The sequence below is a fragment of the Cupressus sempervirens genome, chromosome 2, assembly GCF_028749045.1.
Source record: "Cupressus sempervirens isolate cs-2001-9-10 chromosome 2, ASM2874904v1, whole genome shotgun sequence".
NCBI lineage: Eukaryota > Viridiplantae > Streptophyta > Pinopsida > Cupressales > Cupressaceae > Cupressus > Cupressus sempervirens.
The window spans coordinates 289,351,993-289,374,496 of NC_143119.1; the positions used below are offsets into that span (position 1 = coordinate 289,351,993).

At 32.5% G+C, this 22,504-nt stretch overlaps 1 protein-coding gene across 1 annotated transcript; it reads right to left on the reverse strand.

Moving 5' to 3' along the window:
- Positions 1-1,103: 1,103 nt before the first annotated feature.
- LOC149572197 (uncharacterized) lies at positions 1,104-4,095 on the reverse strand. The gene is made up of 5 exons (XM_089810810.1): positions 3,754-4,095; positions 3,397-3,593; positions 3,136-3,281; positions 1,666-1,704; positions 1,104-1,563 (listed from the first exon to the last, which is right to left on the reverse strand). Exons 2-5 carry the CDS (start codon positions 3,587-3,589, stop codon positions 1,441-1,443), a joined length of 501 nt encoding a protein of 166 aa, XP_089666936.1. The 5' UTR covers positions 3,590-3,593; positions 3,754-4,095; the 3' UTR covers positions 1,104-1,440.
- Positions 4,096-22,504: the final 18,409 nt, after the last annotated feature.

The following is a 22,504-nucleotide window of genomic DNA, read 5'->3' on the forward strand; positions in this document are numbered from 1 at the left end:
TAGCAACAACTATTGCTCAACAAATGACTTAGTATATGTACAATTCTTAGCTTTTCCTATATAGTATGACTCAGTCACAGTGATGACCAAATTATCTCACCTTGTGAATGACTAAATGTTTGACACTAATAGACAAGAAGCTTAGGGATTAACAATAGTTACCTCTATATTAATCATCAATGAGGATACACTATGAATAATATATGTAGACAACATGTTAGAAAGATAAATAAGGCAAGGAGGTGAAATCCTCCTCCATAGGGCATTCTAAAAATGATCATGGATTGGTCTTCTAGAGGAAATCTAGGTCCTGAGAAAATCGGTGGAGTTAGTAGAGATAGCTTGGGGATTTTTTAATTCATGTTTTCTATTTGGAAAGGTCATCATAGTAACAATATGTTGGAGCTCATTGCTATTTTGTATGCTATGGAATGTGCTTGTGCTTTTGGATGGACTAGGCTTATTTGTGAATGAAATTCACAGGTGGTGGTGCATCTTTTGACTAGGCAACATTACAAGGACATTATTTATAAGTTACTTTTGGTTGTCAACCAAATAAAAAATTTGAGTGCTTCTTTGGTTTTTGTCACTTTCACTCATATCCCTGAAAAAGAAGAATGGAGTTGCAAATTGTATGGCCAACTAAGATTTTGATCACATGCAAAACTGGAATATTATGGATAGAGTTCAATTATCTCTAGTCTTATCTTGACAGCTAGAACACTTAATAGATCTGGATAGGGTTGTCTAAAGCTCATGATTTGTACTTCTTTTTTATTAGATTAATTTCCATCCCACTTTTATTTCAATTATAATTCTTATTATAATTAGAATTAAGGTAAGAACTATAGTTAAAATTTTCATGATAATAAAAGGAAAATAAGTGTCACTAGGTGACAATTGTATAAAATAGTACTTTAAATTATATAAAATAGTTGAAACAATAGAAACAGCATTAGTTAAGCTAAATAAATTTTTTAGTTGATTATGATAATGATTCAATAATATAAAAAAATTATTATAAAGAAATACTCTTACCTAGAAATATAAATAAATAAGTAAACAAAGTATTTATAAAAATATATCATTAGAACAAACCACATGTGTAAATAGGACGAAGCCAAAGAATTTTTTAAAATATTGAATAATAGAAACCATCTTATCCAAATTATTTTGTAATGAACTTCTCATTACACTTCTCCCCCTAAACCGTCTCCCTACCACCCTTGAATTCAGTAAATATTAAGATCCTTTTAACAGCTAATACTCACTAAGAAAAAACACGTCCTCTACAATAGCCAACAAAAAGAATTACAAAATATTAAGAAAATGAAAATGAGTAGAAAAGTACTGGAATGTTTTTCTAAACTATAGAAACGGAGGGGAAACAATAAATTGGCACTTCTGATTTTCTTTCAAAATCATCTGAGAGATTATGTGTCACTGTTGCATGTAAGATGGAAGAGAGGCATGCCTAAAGAGTCCATGCTCAACAAGGTAATCTGGCACTTCTGAATGGCCCATAACTTCATCTTTAACCATTTTATATCCATCTTTTTCCATCTGCATATGGAATCAGTATATCTCCATCTTAGAATATTTTTAAAATATAATTTTATAACTAATAATATACTATTAATAATAACAATAATATGAAGAACTTACCAGATCACAAAGTTGGGCGGCATATCTATCTGCACAATTCTGCACAATATATATCACATTCAATTTGATTATGTTAGTGCTTTGATTTATGAATTATTACATTTCATAACTACATATAACTTTAAATTGAAAATATAAATAAATTTAATATTTCATAATTATAAATAAATTTGAACATATTCAAACATAGAAATCTTAAAATTTAAACAAATAAAATAAAATAAAATATTACAATAACAGTATGACGACAACCTAACTGCTACACAATGCACAATGCTAGAGGAACAATCTAGCAAGAGACCACGACCATGTACCCATCTGAAATTAAAAAATTATGTTGTTGGATTCTAAAATATTGTTGTTGTAATTTTGTGTTTGATGAAAAAAAAAAGTCAAGAAGTAGGGGCTGGCCCATTACAACAGTGGTGGAATAATCATCAAAAACCTACTGGCAACCCGCACACAACCAAATAGTGCCCCTGATGGTTCATATCAAAAACATCATAAGCAGTATACTAGTATATAGAGTTACTAGTATTCTTACTTTTAAGACCAGTAGAGTTTAACAAGTTAACAAACTGCATGTAGTCCATAAACAAGTTCAGTATAAAAAAACAAAACTATCAACAACAGATGGGGAGAGCCCAGAAGACAACCTACTTTTTTATTTTACTTCTATTTTAGAAGAAAAAATGATTTGCTCAAAGGTAAATCTTTTAATTTTTGGTTTTGAATTTGGGAGGTCATAAATTTTAACAATAAATCTTAAATAATTTTTTTAAAGAAAGCTCAAAACTTTCATGACAATAAATCTTACAAAAATACTTAACATTTTAAAAAGATTTGCAACTTTTATGCTATGATAAGCATTACATTTAAACAATTATAGTAATGTTAATAACTATCTTAGTTATGATATTACTATTAAGATTCAACTATGTATTCTTTAAATCAAGCTTTTTGAAGTCACTCATCTTAGTATTAGTCCAACTCTAAATATGTTAAAGAAATAGTTTTCTAAAGGTAAAGCCCATATAACTTGCTTTTTCATTTGCAAAATCAAATGATGGGAGGGTAAACTCCGTAATTAAGCGCTTTAAACTTGAATGGGTGATTTCTAGGAAAGATCCAATACTTAACCATATGAATATCACCTAGATGCAAGAGTGTTAAAGTCACAATCAATAATTCGATTAAAAACTATACAATTGATTCATAATAGCAATAAAGATATCAATAATATTAGAGAATTCTAAGACAATTTACTCAACTGTCAACCCCAAAAACTTAATTGCACTTTTATTCTTTCTTATCACAAAACTTTATTACAATTTTTGACCTCTTACCTATTAAAAAAAGAAAACATAAAGATTTTAATAACATCATAATATTCAAATTTGTGTATGAAAAATATCCCCTAAATCATTTATAAATTTATTCGATTTTTATTTTAGAAGAAAGACGACTTACAGCTGTAGGCATTGCAGGTATAGGATCGTACGGACAAGAATCCCAACTCTGAAACTGCATAAATGCTTCCACCATTTTATCACTGCTTCTTTCAGACATTACTAAAATAATCCTCTCTTTAATGGCAGCCTGGTCATCACTTTCCCCTGAAGAAAACAAATACATTTAAAACTCATTAATCAAAGCAGGAAAAAAGCTTTAAATTCTTACTCACACATGAAATAAATACTTCAAAACTGAAAAACCTAGCACAAATCAAACCTTGATCTACAAGTTCATGTACCAAAACTCTTGCTTTGGGGACATTTACACCTCCAGAAAGGACTGTTTTTGCCAGACTTTTCTGTTGTGGTGCTCTTGCTGATGGCGATGGTGGAATAATCGAAATCATCTCATCTTCTTCTTCCATTTTAACTGGAACATTTGCATTTGCAGGTTCCGAAGCCTCTTCCATGATACTATGCTATTTCATAAATTTATCAAAATAAAATTGTCATTTTGAAGGTTATAAAATCCAATCTAAATATCAATACAAATAAATCTTCGACAGATGAATTCAAAAAAATCATCAAATAGAAAGAAAATTTATTTTAAAAATACTCAAATGACAATACTTACCTGCAGAAAAAATCTGAGTATCGCACAGATTTAAGATCGGAGGAGCGAATTTGAAAACCAGAACACCGATTTCTCTTGAGTGGGCGATGGCTTAAGAAATAACCCTTATTTTTATGATTTATATATGAATCTAATTGATCAAATTTGTGAAATTTAGGTAAATTAAGTTGTAGATTTCAGCCCAAATTGTCAATCAGCTTGGTCCTTGCAATATCAACTCACACTGTGTTTCTCCAAATCCGAGGCAAATGAAATGAGGAGGCCTATTACAGAAAATAATGGCGAACGATTTCGTAAAGAAAGTTTCGCATGGCTGGCGCGAAGACGGTTGATAGCAGCGATAATATTTGACACAAACATCCAAAAGATCTTAAATTTATATGGTACACATTTTGAGGGGAGAGGCCACTCTTAAACATTGCATTCTCAGGAAGAAATTAAGGTTGAAAAAATAACTTATTTTTAACCATTTAATACTTCTAGTCTAAGGATCAAGCATTAATTTTAACCATTTAATACTTCTAGTCTAAGGATCAAGCATTTGTGTGTGGTGTTTAAACCATCGGATCTATAATTACTAATTAAATTTAAAAAATATAAAAATAAAATATGAAATTGAGTATTTTTATTGGGAGATGTAATAAGAAAAATAAATATGAGAGTTTTTAAAAAAAATGAAATTAGTCCAAAAGAATTTTAATTTGAGATTTTAAAAGGAAAAATTGGAAAGGATGAAGGAATTGAAAAAGAGAACTTTGAGTAGGAATTTAGAATCTCTTATGAGGTTGAAATCTTATTTTCCATAAGACTTGATCAGAAGTGGGCCAATAAAACAAAGACCTATTGACAAATTGAAACATTTTTAAATAATTATTTGTTACAATTATATATTAATAAGTGACAAATTTAATATTTAATTGAAATTATATATATATATATATATAACTTTTATCATTCCTATTTTACAACTTGACACTTAGATGTTTTAATGGTGCTAAGTCTTCATATTTAAAAACATTCAATGGGCACTTTTTAGCATATTGTATTTTAAGACCAAAGGAAATAATCTTAAACATGTGCAGATTTTAATTCTTTTCCTAAAATCACATAGGTCACTTTTACATTGGAGAACATTGTCTTCCAATTTTTACTTAGAAATATAAAATCAATCTCAATAAAGAAATTGACTAAGTGAAATATATCTAAATATATGAAAAAAACAAAGGCAAAAGGATTATTATTATTATTATTATATTGTTTTTGTTAAGTTTTATTTTATGTCATAGATCAAAATCATATAACAAAAAATAGTCGATGATTTCAACCTTTGATGATTATTATGATAACAAAATCAAATTAGTTTTGACATTATAAGCGTTAATGTTTTTTATCTTAACAATTAAATAAATCAAGTTAACTTTTTTATTAATGTTCTTTAAATTAAGTAGCCCAGTATTACATCTAATGTTTTAAACCAACATTTTGAGTCATTCATGTAAACAAACAAAACTTGCTAATTACAAGTAAGGTGATTGTATATAGGGAAGAAGGATAATTCATTAGTCATTATTGTTTTCAAAAGCTACTAAATTATGTCTTCAATTTTAGTTAGTGTAAAAAGTGATTTGTAATCTCAATGTTTTTTTAGCCTTTTAATGGCCTTGATCAATCAAAATTAGTTGATGTTGGTGTTGGGGCTTTGGTAATTAGTTATTATGATATCCTTGAACCAATGACCAAAGAAGCTTGCCCTAAAAATGTTTCTTATTTTTTGGTACCCAAATTTTGTTTTGTGTGTTAAAGGCTTTGATTGTACATCCTAATGAATTGAGAAATTTAGATTGATACGATACTTTGTGAGGAGGGTCCCTCCTAAAAGCATTATATATGAATGGGTTGTTGAAGCTCGAGCCCACCATGAGGTTCATCTTGACAAAAAACTAGAATCTTACCACAGGATTTATCCTATTTGGTTTGTCATTTTTCTCATCTTTAGGATATTTTATGCCATCTAGGCCTTGGTTTGTTCAATCTTCCTTTTTCTTTTTTTCTTTTTAGTCCTAGTCACAAAACTTATTTGTCTCTAAGGCAAGAAGATCAAATCCCTAGTTTGGTTTTAATTTCTTGATATTCTTTTGTGTTTTTTCTTTAACCATTTCCCAATCCATTGGAAAAGTGGCTTGCATGCTTGAACGAAAGCATTTTTACATGCTTGTTTTCAAATGATGGTATGTGTGGTAGTATATTAGTCTCAAGACCTCAAAGAGTATTAAGGCTTGTGTTTCTCTTTAAAAGTCCTTTATCTAAAGTTTCCCAATACTTTTTATTGATGTCAATGTTCAAAGCATAAAATTAAGGACTACCCTTTGGTTTCTCTAAGGTAGAAACTTCTTCCGAGGATTTTTCCCCTTCATACGCTTTCAAGGCTACTAAAAATGAGGATGGTTGGACTACAATTATTTTCAAAGAAAGAGGTTCATTTTTTGCTTCATAGATTAGGCTAGTTCTGATATCATTCAACCTTAATTTCAGCCTTGGTCATAGCCATAGCCATAACCAAAGGTTCAACCAAAATTAATTTCATACCCTACATCTTAGGGGATAAATTTGGTAGGAGGTGATACTTCTTTCCTTATGTGCATTCACACTCCTCAACTTACCTCCATTTTGACCACACAACCAACTCCTTTACACTACTTTTGTAGACCTTCTTAATGAAAAGTAGATGGTATTAAAGCTTCAAAAAAAAATATGGCAATTACAATGTTTTCTTACCCTAGTTTTGGGATAGCATCAAATTTATCAATAAACAACATCTCTCTATTAGATGAGGTTGACATGCAAGATTAAATGAATCATGAATTTCATGTCACCCTGATCTCATTATTTTCTAGTAGTCCTTAATTTATTATGTCTTATATGGGTTGGATCACAACTAGTAGCTAGTGTGGGTCATTATTTCAGATAATAATCATGTTCTTTTGGGATCACTAATATTAATATTCTTAATCATATTGTTGAAAGATCTCATCTTTTAATGGTGGATTGTCAACTCATTATCATCATCTATTTGGGAATTGTGTGGAAATTTTTATTTTAATATGGTTGAGGTGGCCTCATATGAAGAGGAGTTATTTCCTTTTCCTGCACAACTAAAGGGAAAAAATCATGGATTTAAATGCATAATAAACTCCACATAATATCAAATCTAATAATACTTATCACCATCTTGAAGGTGTTTACCACTCTTAGGTAACTATCAAGTTAGTAGTGATACAATTTCCAAATAGGTCAATCATATCATGACTATGACTCAATAATTTTTGTCTTTTGGGGATTGCCAAGAGCTATCAGTTTTGCCTCTCCCTTGGATAACCTTATCATACCACTATACCATCAATTTTAGCATTTAATAGCTAGTGAATTGTATGTGAACATCCAAAACTTAGTTATTTTTAACATCTCTTTTTTCAACCATCCACATATATGGTGACCAACATTCAAAGGGTTTAGAATTTATAAAGTTATCCTAGACAATAATCTATTTTTTTTTCTATTAAATATAAGTTAAAGTCATATTACCATCGGGTTATAGTTTGTCAAGCAGGAAAATGAGGAATGAGTTTGTAACATATATGCGGTCTGTACAGATACAATAATCTAGTTGGATAACATGGTGGAATGATTATATCTAATGTACAACTTTTTTTTACATTCATGAAAAATAAATAGCCATGTGACATTAATAGAACTATATGAGACCAAAACCCTATACTTGCATCTTTCCAAAAAACCACTTGCCACCAAACCTTTTTACCTTACATTGTAGGTCTAAGTTATGAAACTCCATCACTAGAAACAAATTATTAATAGTTATGTTTCTCATGTTGTCTAGTCTAAAGATTTTCTCTTAACTCTTGGGGCACATCAATTTTCACCTAGACTCAAATACATAAAATAAGGAAAAATTTCTGTTCTTTGAGCTATCAAATTTTTTATAATATTTTGTTAGACATCATGAGGTGTTCAGTGCAAAGGAAAAATCTATCAGCCTTAACCTTCTTCACATGTTTCCAAAACTTAATATTATGTTTTTCCACATAAGGGTTAACATATAGGGTGTCATCCCTACCTTGTCAAGATCTTGTTTTGACAAGTCAAAATAATTCCTTGACCAAAATACAAATACTTTGCCAATTTCCCTGTTCTACAATGATAAACTTGTAACTAGAAATCAAACCAAAACTTATGTCAATCTCATCCAAAAATTTATCAACCTTAATAGCATCACATATGTTATATTTACTACCTTCCTCAAGCTTGCTAAATAAACTCCATCTCTTGTGAAGATCACTGAATGAAATAGTACGCATGTTACCAGCTTTCCAACCTTATATGTACTTGGACAATTTTCTAAGTATTCATACATAAAAGTTAACCTAGAGCTTTTTCTACCTATAAACTATAATATATTTCCATTACTAACAACCCTAAAAATAGTACCTTAGAAAAATTGACATCACTTATTAGGCCTCTTTGTATCCTTTTTTCTACAATAGAAACAAAATACATTTCATCCTCATCTTGATCTTCATCAGTCACACCTTCTTTGGCAATGTAGAATCACTTCTTCTCCTTTCCTACAAAATTTTTCCATCTTTTGTCAATCTCCTTCTTCACATTCTCTATACATCTAGTTGACATAATGTCCTACCTTTTTGAAATTAGATAATTCTAATGGAAACTTACCTTTGTACTTCCCTTTTCCTCTTACCATTATCTTTGCGAATAGAGCCTCCAACTCTTCTTGTTCAACTTCTTTACAATAGAGACTATCCAATACTTTTTTATATCTAGATGTTCTTGCATCCTCTTTTCCTCTTTGAGTTATAGCTAGTGTAATTTATCCCTTGAATGTAATTTCAACCTTAGGTTGATTGTTGTCGTGGTTGCTTAGTTCAAATGCAGTGAACGTTCCTACCAAGAAATAAAGAGATACCTTCATTTTGTCTATCATTCCTAGCTCCTGAATGGATGACACCCTTATGGCATATTTGGGTAGGAAGGTTCTCGGTATCCTGCCTACACACACATTATCTTTTAGTACACCTCCAAACACTCTAATGGCTAGAATCACATCTTTCACCTATTTTCCATAAGTCTATATGTCCTCTCCTTCCTACATCTACTTGTTATCAAGATTCTATCTCAAGCTTTTATCTTTAGCCTTCTGGACATGCTTATCACCACCGTAGAAAAATTTGAGCTTTTCCCACATCTCATTAGTTGTTTCTAGGTTTTCTATATCTTTGTACTCAGACTAGGATAGGGTGCTTGCTAGAGCATCCATTATGGTTGTGTGAGATTCTTTCTCCTTTATATGGTCTAGATTGATTTGACCAATTTTTTTTGCATATTTGACCTCTACATGGGTCAAGTAAGAATCACCAAGAGTTTTTAGATGCAATTGCATCTTTCTATGCTATGATTTATATTTTTCCTTAGAAAACTTCAGTACCTCTCTTTTAAACATCTTGATCTTTTCTTGAAGTTGTTAAACTCTTTACTTTAGAGGACCTAGGCTCTAATACCAATTATTTGTCCAATCACGACTTGGTATACTTAGAGGGGGGGTGGGGGTGAATCAATATACCCTAGTAGTTTCAAATTTTCTACTTTTATCACACTTCACACCAATCTACAGGTATGTACTAGCTACAACTTAACTAGTTAGTATGAAGAAAAAATAATGAAGGCAATCATATAAATATATAACACGATATTTATCTCTTGGGAACCTAACTAGGGTTAAAAATCATGGTGTGTGAGTCAATCCTCACAAATCTTGCACTCTTTTGAAGTGCACATGGTCAAGAGCTTATCTTTGTTAAAAGATTATAATGTCACTAAATTAGGTGTCACCTAATTAAGGCATTTGCATAAGACGTGTTAAACTCTTTCCCTATTAGGAGAAACTTGGTTAAATGACTTAAAAATACAAGTTAATGTGTCACCTTGTTAGGGGATTTAATACAAAGAACCTATTAGGGCCCACCCTTGATGAGGTTTACTATTGTAGAGATTAGTAAATAATAGAGGAATTATCTAATGAAATAACTAATACACTTAGCTTGAATATAGATTCATTTACCATGTCTTTGACCCATCTACAACTATTCTTTACCTTCTATCAACTCTGCAACTCCAGACACAATTGTTAGGAATAAGGTGTCTCAACCTTGTATAATTCCTATTCTTATTATTATTTATTTTGTAAATGTATTTTTGCAAATAATATGTAAATGTGAGTGTACATGTCTAGTTGGCATGTTGATCACTTACATGTGTCGGCATCTTGAAGTGTGTGAAGGAGATCATGGTTGAAATGGTTATGACGGATTCCTATGACGCATAAGAGCTATTTAAGGAATGAGCTATGACAGGTGTAAGAGCATCTTATGACATGAGGCCTATTTGGGCGCCCAAGAATGAGTGGTTGGTGTGTGTAAGAGAATATGCCAAAAATAGGTTGGTATGACGGATTCCCTTACACTTCTCTTGTGACCGCTATTTTTGGCGGATTCTATGACAAGTTGTCATTGCCTATTCAAGGGATGGATGCCCTTTTCTTGGTATTGCATGTACATGTGGCATTGTGCATGGTTCTTGGTGGTTGAGCCATGAAAAATGCCCAACTCTTTTGTGGGCATTTTGTTGGGTCTTAAGATGTTCATAAAAGGAGTATTGCATGTTGTAATGCAATAGAGAGTAAAAGAGTGAGATGAGAAGATATTTGCATAGGGTTATGCTACCGGATTTTCTCTAGAATGGAGCAAGATGTAAATCTCCATGTGAAGGCTGAAAATGTATTGTAACTTGTTACTGAATAATACATTAGCTTGATGGTTTGGAGGGTGGGGTTTTTTTACCTGGAAAGGTTTTCCCCACGTATATCTGTGTTCTCTATTCTGTCTAATTCTTCTAGTCCTATGATTGTAGAGTAATAATCTGTATGTCATAATGCTGCTGAATTTTGTTTAGATCGATAAATTGCAATCACTTTCCTTTAAGGTTTTAATCGTGGGAAATCAACTATGTCTGTTTTCGCTTTTATGGCATAGTAGTATGCACTTGTATTTGCTGATTAGAAGTTGTTCAAGGAACTATTGCATACAGGATGTGCATACTGATCTCAAATGAATTTCTGGGATGCTCTCATTTCCCTTCAACAATCACTTCCATTTTTGGCATTGTTCACTCTTGTACGTGATCACACTTATGTTGTTTGAGATCAGTGACTTCTCCTCAACACACTAACTCCTTAGTTGTGACTTCTCTTTGTCAATTTTTTTTGGCTTCAAGATTACACTTAGCTCATCTCTCTTAACTCTATGGCTAATCAATCAGAAATTAAACCTTTTCTCTTAAAACTATGTTCTCTTGTATAACCTCTTCTCATTTTGCTTTGAAAACCTAATCTGCAAATTAAAATTTTGAATTATCAAGCTTACACCTAGTTTGACTTCTTGTTGTATTATGTTCTACTCTTGTCAGATGTAGTGTGTCCATACAAGAGTCACATATGTAGTGTGTCCTCAATGACCTGCATTGCTGGAAATAATTCAAACTTGAATTCTTTCAACTGTTCCTCAATATGAAATCTATGTCACTATTTAGTGTAGTGATGAGTGCACTTCTACTTACTTTGTGACATGGAATTCATGGGTATCTTGCTTCATGATTCATTATCATCAATCATTCTAACTTCCTTTCTTACTTGAAATCCTTTTTCACATTCTTATTTCACTTAATGTAACTCAATCTAAGTTGGTATTTTTTGTCATCACCTCTGCTAGGCTTCTCCTTCACCTCTCTCAGACCACCCTTGTGATCTAGAATTGCACACACATGATCAATGTACCTTATTGGTCATGGCTCTATACTAGTCTTGGTTCCTTCTATGCCTTGACATCAATGACAACAGAATTATAACTAAATCTATTGGTCATTATATTGGTCAGTCCTTGAGCTTTGAGACAATTATGCCAACAAGATTAATAATTTTTTTGGCTGATTCCCATTGTATTGCAATAAAAATACTTCAATTATAGATATTTCTACCACCATACCTAGCATGTTTATCATATTTAGATCCTTAATAAAATAGAGCATAATCCACCTAGAGTGCATCTTATCCTTATCTAACATGTTGGATCATTGACAAAATGGAATGTGTTTCAAATTAGTAACTCTTATCTCTATACAACATTGAGCTCCCTATAAATGATTGATCAATATACATATTTCTACTACATACTTGTGAAATTTCTCCACCAAGTCAAATATAGAGGGAAATATCACTATTTTCCAACAAAAGAAAGCATAGGGGTGAGACCCATTAAGCTAGTTTCCTTCCTCATTCCTAAAATTTGTAGTAACAACTACCTAAGCCATGACAAGGAACTCAATACCACATGCATGGTGTGTTGGGCCTTTCAATACCTCCTCAATGTCTCTAAAATTATTCTCTACCTATTCCTTGCTATTGTCTAATAATTTCACTACCCCAACATCCACATCCTCATCATTTACCCCATCCTCATTTAGGAACCCTTTCCCCCACGTATATTTCAGAAACCACTCCTTAGTTGGAAACTCTACCACATGAAAAATGTATTGAAGGAGAAACATTCTATGTTTCATGCTCACCCTCATTTTCTCCAATAATTATGGGTTCAATATCCCAATGGCAAGGAATTCATTCACCTCCCCATTCTAATTTTTTCTTAGTACATAATAGTCTTAGGGTAGGAATAAGTAAGTTTCTATCAATGTTGTTGAAGACAACATTATTTTTTCCCATAAAGGCACGCTCAAATAAAATCTAAAATAAATCATTTTCCTTATCCCCTAAGACGCCAAGATTTATAGCAAAAGATATAAACTTGGAGCTTATATTAGTATTCACTTCATAGGGATGGTATGCTAGAAGGAAGTCATGACCCAGGACCACCTTTAGTGCATTCAAGATCAAAGGGTAGCCAAAATTTGAAACCTACATTAACCATAAATCTTCTACTTTCCCCATGAATTTCATTTGGTGTTTAAATGACTCTAAGAATACAAATATGTCCATAATTAGAGCAATTCCAAACAAATATAGAATAAAGAAAAAGTGAATCAACTAGCAATCTTAAATAGGAAGTCTCCAATTGTATTCATCATGTCTTACACATCCCCATAAATTTCAAATTTTTTTAATCTTGTATGAGATCATGTCCCTCATAAAATCTCTCTCCCTTGAATTCATTAGATTATTTGGGTTCTACCTTTGTTCTTTACCAACACTTACAGTTGTGTACACATTCCTTATATCCTCCCAAATAAAATGTCACCTCCTTTAGAACCAACAAGAAGTAAAAGTATGATAGCTGAAAATAGATTAGTACTTTCCAAAAACCAACATGCAGATAAAATTTGGTGAATTTTTTCATTCTACTTGTCTAATCTCCATCTCATAAGTGATATGAGTGACCTCAACCCATCATTTCAAAATTATCTCATTCAAATTCCTAACTCTAATAATCATAATCTCCTATTCATGTGCATTGTCCCCATCTCTCTTAGGTGAGGGCCCATTTTAATTCTTGTTTACCCAATTTGTCAACCTGCTCATTTCTTCCTAGTAATTGAGGGTGATATTAAATTGCTAAAATTTTCTTATTAGGTCCTAAATTAGTTTTAGCCATGTATCTCCAGTTATTAATTAGAAGTATTATTTTGTTTGATCTCATTGATTATGATGAGTGAGTACCCCTCAAGATGAATGCAAGAATATCTATATTCTAGTCCCATTTTAAGAGTGAAAATTTGGGAAAGGGGAGAAATGCAAATAGATAAATCACTTCTTTTCATGCATTGCACATTTCATAAGGAAGATGCTCCACTAGGTTTAAGAGGATACTTATACCCTAAGTAGGATAATAATCCTACTCTAAAATGTGTAATGATGAAAATAGAAAATATGAGATGGTGTGATGTAGATGATAAACTAGAAAAAAAAAATTAAACTACAAATTACATACTAAAATGGATTGACAGAGAGCACAAATGTATAGAAATGAAAACTAGAGCAAATGAATGACATGTGGTTAATATATGAGATCAAAATTCAAGGTGCACAATAGAAGAATTCTCTATAACTAATTACAAGGTGATAATGGTTATTTTAATTGAATTTTCCAAGGATCCTCTAACAATGTTTGATGTTTTTGAATTTAATCAAACAACTCTCATTTACACTTTAAGTTTGGCTCTATACCTAATTAAATAGATAATTCTTGATTTGCCATTTTCTATGATCACCATAGATCTTAGCATTTATGATCAAGTTCAACATGATTCATTGTATCTGTCCACCTTCTTGATCATCCTCTAGAAACTTCTCTAGAATTCTTCTGTTAGGTTTTTACCTAATTCTCACCTTGAATTTAATGATCCAACTCATCAATCTTATCTTCAATACAATTTACATCTTCCAAGAAATCAATTGAGTCGACTAGAAATCATGATTTCCTCAAATTCATTCTCAACAGTGTTACTTGGCAATTACTAAGTTCTAGCACTCAATCATCAATGAATTAATCAGTCATTGTAAAACTTCTAGCTTGACATCAACTATCTTTCTTGGTTGATGCTAATGCTCGGTTAGCACTAGATTTTCTTGACACTAACTATGGCTCAGTTGACACTAACATCACTCGACATTTCTTAACCTTTTACTCTATTGCTCATCTTAGTTTAACTTTATTGATATAATCAATCACTTTTTCTTATCAAAGTTTATCTAATCAAATGTCTATTGTAGCTTCCTTTCCATAACTCAACCTTTCCTCTAGGTGCTATTATTATGAACAATTTCTCAAATCCTCTTCATCAATCAAATAGATATGACATTTAGATTAGGTAGCAATATGTCTTATCAATAGATTTGAAATTAATTAAAAAATAACAATTGTTCCAATTGTAAGTTTCCAACAATCTCCCTCTTGGGCATTGATGGCAACATCTCAATATTGGCAATATCTCAATATCTCAATGTATCACTTTGTTACCATACAATCCAAAGGATTTCATTTTGATTATTATCCTTAGTTCCATTTTAATTCTCTTTATTGATTTTCTCCCTATGAAGTAATAGATCTCCCTCTTGGATATATCTATCCTTCAACAATAAATCTATCACTTTTGTATATTTCTTCCTCTATCTCTTTATATCTCTCTTTCTGTGTATATGTCTCCCTCTTTGTATGTATGTATATCTCTCCCTCTCTGACAAAAATTCCAAAGACACATGGCTTGCTTAGATTTAATCTCTTCTATGATTGACCTATTATGTTGTACTTGACTATCTACCTTAGGCATTTTCCAAATTAGATTTGTTGTGCATCAATGTGTAAGATATTCTAATTAGCACATTTGATGCAATGCACCTCATCTCCTTAAGTAGTTTTTTTTAGGGGAATCACCTCTAATTTACCCCTAAGATATTCATGAGCATATTTAGGTGAGGCTTTAGTGTATATGTCAACAATTTGTTCTTTGTTGTGCACATGTTCTAACTTCACTTCTTTGTCTTGAACTAGTTCCCTCAAGTAGTGATACTTGATAGCAATGTGCTTTGTCTTAGTCTGCATCACTAGATTCTTTGAAATGTTAATAGTACTTGTTTTATCACAATAGATGACTACTAGATCTATAATTTCTTCTTTCATACCTTTCAGTAATTTCTTTATCCACATAATGTTTAAACAATTCACTACAACTGCCACATACTTGGCTTCAACTATTGATTGGGAAATACAATTCTAATTCTTTCTTGTCCATGACACCAATATCTCTTTCCTAGAAAGAATGCACCTCCACTAGTGTTTTTTCTGTCATCAATATTTCCTGCCCAATCAGAGTTAGTGAATACCTTCACTTCAAATCTATCATTTCTCTTGTAATCCAATCCATAGTCTTGTGTACCTTTCAAATATCTCATTATGCTTTCACTGCCATCATGTGATTCTCTTTATGATTTTCTAAAAATATATCAACTATCCCAACTACTAATGCAATATCAGGTCTTCTATTAACAACATATTGTAATTTTCCAATCATAGATTTGTATAATGTTTGGTTTGCATCAACAGATTCATCGCTCTTAGATATCTTATTTCCTGTAGACATAGGTGTGATCACTGGCCTTGAATCTTTCATGCCAAAAGTATTTAATATCTCCTTCATGTATTTGTATTGAGTAATCAAAATACCAAACTTCATTTGACATACTTGTAATCTAACAAAGAATTTGATTTCACCAAACATAGACATTTCAAATTCCTTCTTCATTTCATTGGCAAATGATTTGCATAATACTTCTTTTCCTCCAAATATAATGTCATCAACAAATATTTTAGATATATATACTTCATTTTTATTACCATTCTTCAAATACATAATATTTTTATCATTTTTCCTTTCAAAACCAATCTTCACCAAATAATTATGTAGTTTTTAATACCATGCTCTTAGGCCCTGTTTCAATCCATAAAGAGCTTTGTTCAGTTTACATACCATATTCTTCTTGTCTAGATCTACAAATCCTTTGGGTTATTCAATGTACACTTTTTCCTCAAGTATACCATTAAAAAATGTAGATATGACATCCATTTGATATACCTTGAAATTATTGTAGGCTAAATATGCAAGTAGAGTTCTCACTCCTTCAAGTCTTGCCACTGGAGAAAAAGTTTCTCCATAATCAAATCCTTCTTGAAGTATATCCTTTGCATACTAGTCTTTCCTTATTTCTTGTTACTTCACCACTTTCATTGGTTTGTTCCTAAAATCCTATTTTGTCCCAATAACATTTTTGTCTTTAGGACTTGGCACTAAATTCCAAGTATTGTTCTTCTCAATCTATTCAATTTCCTCATTTATTGTCCAAATCCAATCTTCATTGTCTAAAGCATCTTTTACTATTTTGGGCTCAAATTCACAAAGTAGGCATGTATCATCTTTGAGTCTTTTCCTTGTCATAACACTTGATTCAACATCACCAATGATTTGTTCAAGTTTGTGATGTCTTCTTACAAACTTTTCTAGCATAGGTGGCTTCCTTCCTTGTTCTTCTATAGGTTCATCTTGGGAAATGATCTCAATCTCATTTCTCTTTCTTGTTCAAATTCTAGTCTAGTTTCTACATGCTCAACATTCTCTATCTGATGGTTGTCTATGACTTGGCATCTTCAATCTATTGCTTGACACCGACTCTTTGTTGTTCAGCAGTTTGTTGCACTATATCATTTCCTATCTTCTAGGAAATTATAGCTTGATTTTTTGGTTCATTTGGAGTGATGGAAGCATCATCATCCATATAGATTAATGTACTATAATCTTTAGGTTCTTCTTTTCATGAAATATAAATTCTTTCTACAAACTCATCAACTATCACATTTTCACTTTTCACAACTTTGTTAGTGTTAGAGTTCAAACACTTGTAAGCTTTACTCTTAGTGGAATATCCTAGGAATATACCTTCATCAATTTTTGCATCAAGTTTTATGTTCCTATTATCTTTAAGTATATAGCATTTACTTCTAAAGATTTTGAAATATTTCACATTAGGAGCATATCCATACCATTGTTCAAAAGGTGTAGCATGTGTACCTTTCTTGACTTGTACTCTATTCAAGATATAGACAACAATACTAACCACTTCTCTCCAATACTTGTTTGATACACACTTCTCCATCATCAATGTTCTTACACAATCCACTATTGATCTATTTCTCCTTTCTGCTATCCCATTCTAAGGAGGGGTCCTTGGAGTTGACATCTATCTTTTAATTCCTCTATCATTACAGAATGTATTGAACTCATTTGAAATGTGTTAGTAAATAGGTTATTCCTTTTAACTTAACTCTTTAAATGCCCAATATCTATGAACAATGATTGATTACAATAGTTGGGAAACCATAACTAAACAACTAATTTCCCTCTAAATTTATAGGTACAACTCCCTTAACTTTGTGATTTGCAATGAATGTGTTTATTTCTTAATCTAAGATGGGATTTATTCTTGACCAAAGTATATGAGAGGAAAACCAAGTCAGGTCTAGACAAGACTAACTCAAGCTAGAATTTGGGTCTTAATAGTAACCAAATTCATGAATCCATACATCTTATGAACCTGCAAAATCTAGTAATGCAATAGTGAATTTTATTTATATGAATTAGATATCAGAATGCCTCTAACTCTAAAATGTAAGGAAATAGCTTAAGAAATAGCTGGAAAGAATCTCTTTTAACTTCTAAAAATACTATGATTATCTTTGGTCTATTGTACTAAAATAGGGGAACAAAGCTATGTTTGTTCGTTAGCTCAATTAAAATCAAAGAGATATTTCTAACTATGAGAAGAAATGGAATGGTAAATAATTGATACGAAACACATTCAATTTGTCTCTACAATCTGAAGCACTTCACACCAAAAGTTCATTGACCTTTCATTAATCTTTCCGTTGAGTACATATATGATTTTGAGATGAACCATTACAAAAAGTAACTAAATTGATTCATTTCCTCGAAAATGATAAATGGAAAGAAGCCAATTATTAGTTACAATTTCACATTAGAATATAAAAGAACAGGAGAAATATCATTTTGTTTTCTTCCCTTTTTCTAATTTTTCCTTATAATTCTTAGAAGAAATGATGATTGGAATGAGCTCCTCATGTTTGTTGACATGGATATTAGTGTATTTGATAAGCCACTTGGATTTTCCCTTGGCCAAATCTTTGATTGTGCCCAACCACTCTTTCATTTCCTTTGTTGCTACGTGCATGCATCCACTAAGTTGTTAGAGATCTAACACTCTGTCTTGAGGGTCAGAAGTTATCCCTCTTAATTCATCCAAATAGCTAGAAAAATATTTTTGCATAATGGAAACTCCTAGTACTCCTTTCCCTTGTCCACTTTTCTGAGATTTAATATGCAAGCCCTTCAGCAACTCATAATCTTTGTCTTGCTCTTCTTTTACCTTGCCTTCCATCATTTGCAATCCTTCTTTTGCTAAAGAGATCATATCTACTTTGAATTGCAAACTCTATTGCCATTCAAATAGAGGCTCATCTCCTTTCTGTAGAATCTTGGCTTCAACTACTTCTTTGGCCTTCATTTGGATGATCACATGTAGAGGGGAGATGAAATCTTCACATTTTTCCTTTTTTGCAGACAGAGTTGCTCAATTAGCTAGGACGTTATCCTTTTCTATCTCAAGCCTCAACACTACATTGCCTAATTTTTCTATAACTACAAGCCCTTCAAACTCAATTTTTTCAATCCAACTCCTACCAATTTTCCCAAAATTCTTATCCTCTTGTAGATAAGAGATGATGCCCTAAATGTCTATAGTTGTAGGATCACTGGTAGGTGGAATCCTCAAAATCTTGCTGATGGGAAAACCAATTGTCTGATGAAGCAGTTGAGCTCATGGATCTCCACCTTCAACTTAACTTTGGCAAGCTTGAGGCCTTCAAGTTCTTCTTCCATCACTTCAATAGTTTCTCTCCATAAGCCCACCTTGGTTTCATGCCTAACCTCTCCTATGTCCAGAGACTGTAATGTGAAGTTAGCTATAGTTAGGTCCTCAATCCTATCTTCCTTGGTGGGCTTGGCGATCTCCATAGTTAGGTGTCCCATTTCTAAATCTCGACCGAGGATAGACAAAGTCTTCTGCTTCTTCACTTTTCTCAATGCTGACCTAGAACATATGGCTAGAGATAGAGTCTCTTTGTTTAGTGCCCCATCTTCTATCCTCTTCCTCTTTCTATCGAAAGTATTCTTGAGCCATGACTCGGTGCCAATTACTTTGGATGCAGTCCCTAGTGTATCCACACTAAACATATTTCTCCTAGCAAGAGTTAAGGCCTTTGAAGATGAGGAGAAAGGATTTCCTAGAGTAGGGGAAATGAATTTTGGAGCTTCAGGAATCTTCTCTACTTTGAATGTCTCCTTGACTACTTCATCTACCTCTGTGGATTCACTTTCCTTACTCCCATCATCTCCAAGATCAACTACTTTTATTTTAGGACTACTTGGTAAGAGTAGTGTTGCACTTATAGATGGGATTGAATTGCTTTGGGACTGTAGGGCCATTGGAACCATAGTGTCTTTTAATTCTTCTACCTTCTTCTTTTAAACTTTTTCCTCTGTCCCAAACACTGATACTGAACCATCCTAACAAGTTTTGCCTAATGGGATGTTCTTGTCAGGAGGTTGATCACCTCCACCAACTGGTTGAGTGGGTGCTTGAGTGAGAGGTAGAATTGTGCCTGAAGTGTCACTAGGGGAAGATAAATCCACTGCTACATTAGGGGAGGGTTGAGTGGATGTTCCTTTGCTTCTACTTTTTCGTGTCATGGTCCACTCAACCCACTTCCTGATCCTCTTGTAGATTCTTGCCATCATCACGTCCAGGTCTTCTATGACATCTCTGAATGGTTTAAAGATTATAGGAGTATTCTTTATCTTGGTCAAGTAACTTGTGCTATACATATTCTATCCATCATCCGCAACCCTATCCACATCTATATTTACTTTGTATGGCTTAACTTGATCTACTCTCAATCTTGCAAAAGCACGATCACTACTTTCAAATTCATCTTTGCAATGGGCCCAATATTCTTCAATTGTGCTAACCTGCTTTATTACACTCCCAATCTATAAGAAATCTTTATGATATTTTTTAGGGTTGAACATAGGTCTTAGGACCTCGTACATATCTAGCTAGTACTTCTTCTCAAAAACCTTCATCATATTCTTCACATCTGACTAGGTGTTACAACTAAATGCTCCAACATTCATAGGGAAATCATACCCTTTCTTCTTTAGACTTCCACTTAGGACATTCACCTGTAGAGCTTATCGAATGATCTCTATCAAAATTATCATATCATTTGGATATCTTGGCAGCTTTAGAGGAAAATCATGGAAAGCTACAAGATACAGGTAAGAAAAAAATGAGAACTGGATAAAATAACAATCAAATTGACTAATGGTGGCCATGGCTTTAGGGGAGAATCTCCTTTATGGGTATCCTTGCAATTCACTACAAATTCTCATAGTAAATACGTCATTCACTTTTACATAATCTACATAACTATTATGTATATGAAGATACAGATAAAATTCATAGGACTTGACATCATATGGAAATCATCTAGGCATGGGCGACCGAGCCATAATTGTAGAGAAGATAGCAAATTAATTAGGAATGAAGACATTTAAAATGAATTATAAAACTTCTCCACTTGGAGAGCATTGGACAAAATCTCACTTACTTCTTGCGCCCAATCAATATATTATCCATCTGAACATATAATTTGAATAAAAAAGAAGTATTGTTCAACAAAAATTTGGGCTTTAGTTTCACCTTTCAATCTATGCAAAAGAACCAAAATGTTGATTATCTCTAGCTTGAGATTGGTTTCGAAAAAAGTTTTAGGGACTTTGCTCTTATCACTCCATGGCTTCTGGAACCATGTCCACATGATATCTTTCCTCAAACCATCTTCTTCAATGAGAATTATGAAATGGCCCCATTGATAGTTAGATAAGGAAACTCCTCCCACTCTAGCACGTGAAGTTAGTTCACCACCATTTTTTTGTCGATTGAAATCAATACGGTGTCATTAGGTAGAACTATCTGCTTGGTTTCTGGATTGTAATGGTGGATACATTTGTAGATGAGCTCTAGGGCTTGAACTGCAATTGAGAAATCAACGGCTTCAACCAAACCACATCCTCAAAGCTTCTCCATGATAGGATGGATGCATTTAGCCTTTACCCTCTTTTAGAATTCTACCATATCATAGAAATAGAGGGATTTTTTTGTGAAGTCTTGTAGTTGAGACGTGATCCCAGTCAAAAGTGAACTTAGTGGCCATAGCTTATGAATGAGATTTTGAATCAAAAAATGAATAAGACAATGGGCTCCTACAATCATTGGCTTTCAAAAGCTACATGTATTGAGAAAATGAGAAAACAAGGAAGAAAGGTGATTCATTCAACTACATGTGTGTTTTTATACAAGGACCTCAATTCCTCCATTAAACTTCAGAATTCATGCCACACAAGTGAAAATTTAAGGAAATTCCCATTAAAGAGTAAATGCAAAGATTCAACAGACATTTAAAAGTCCTTTCACTATTTCATTGGTTGTAATGGTAACTTTCTATTAACCTATTATTTACTTTTCCATTTTCCTTTTAGCTTCAAAAATTTGCTTTGCAATTCTCTATTGATGAAAATTTGCCAAGCGAGATCTTGACCATATCTTCTTTCCTCAAAAGTTTGTTTCATTCCAATATCATCCTACCATGTACTAGATCCAACATGGGAGACAAATTTCACCTATTAACTTGATTTCTCTACATAGTCAGAAAGTTGCCTTCATGGTTTGGAAACCCATCAAGGAGAAGGCAATTTCCATTTTTCCACCAAGACTTCCTTATTGGTTGAATCTATGATAACTGCATTTCTCATTGTTAGAGATGCCTAATTAAGGTATACCGATACACTTGGATTTCACTTAGCATCTTTTATTTTACATTTATCCCTTTTGTGGAAAATCATCCTCATGAGTTGGAAACCTATCAAAGAGAAGATGAATTGAGATTTTCTGCCAATGCTTTGTACTTGA

Coding starts and splice junctions, on each gene's coding strand:
- LOC149572197 (XM_089810810.1), bottom strand. CDS start 3,589: ATGGAAGAGGCTTCGGAACCTGCAAATGCAAATGTTCCAGTTAAAATG. Junction 1,705..3,135: donor TACCTGCAATGCCTACAGCT/GTAAGTCGTCTT, acceptor TATATTGTGCAG/AATTGTGCAGATAGATATGC. Junction 1,564..1,665: donor CCGCCCAACTTTGTGATCTG/GTAAGTTCTTCA, acceptor TTCCATATGCAG/ATGGAAAAAGATGGATATAA.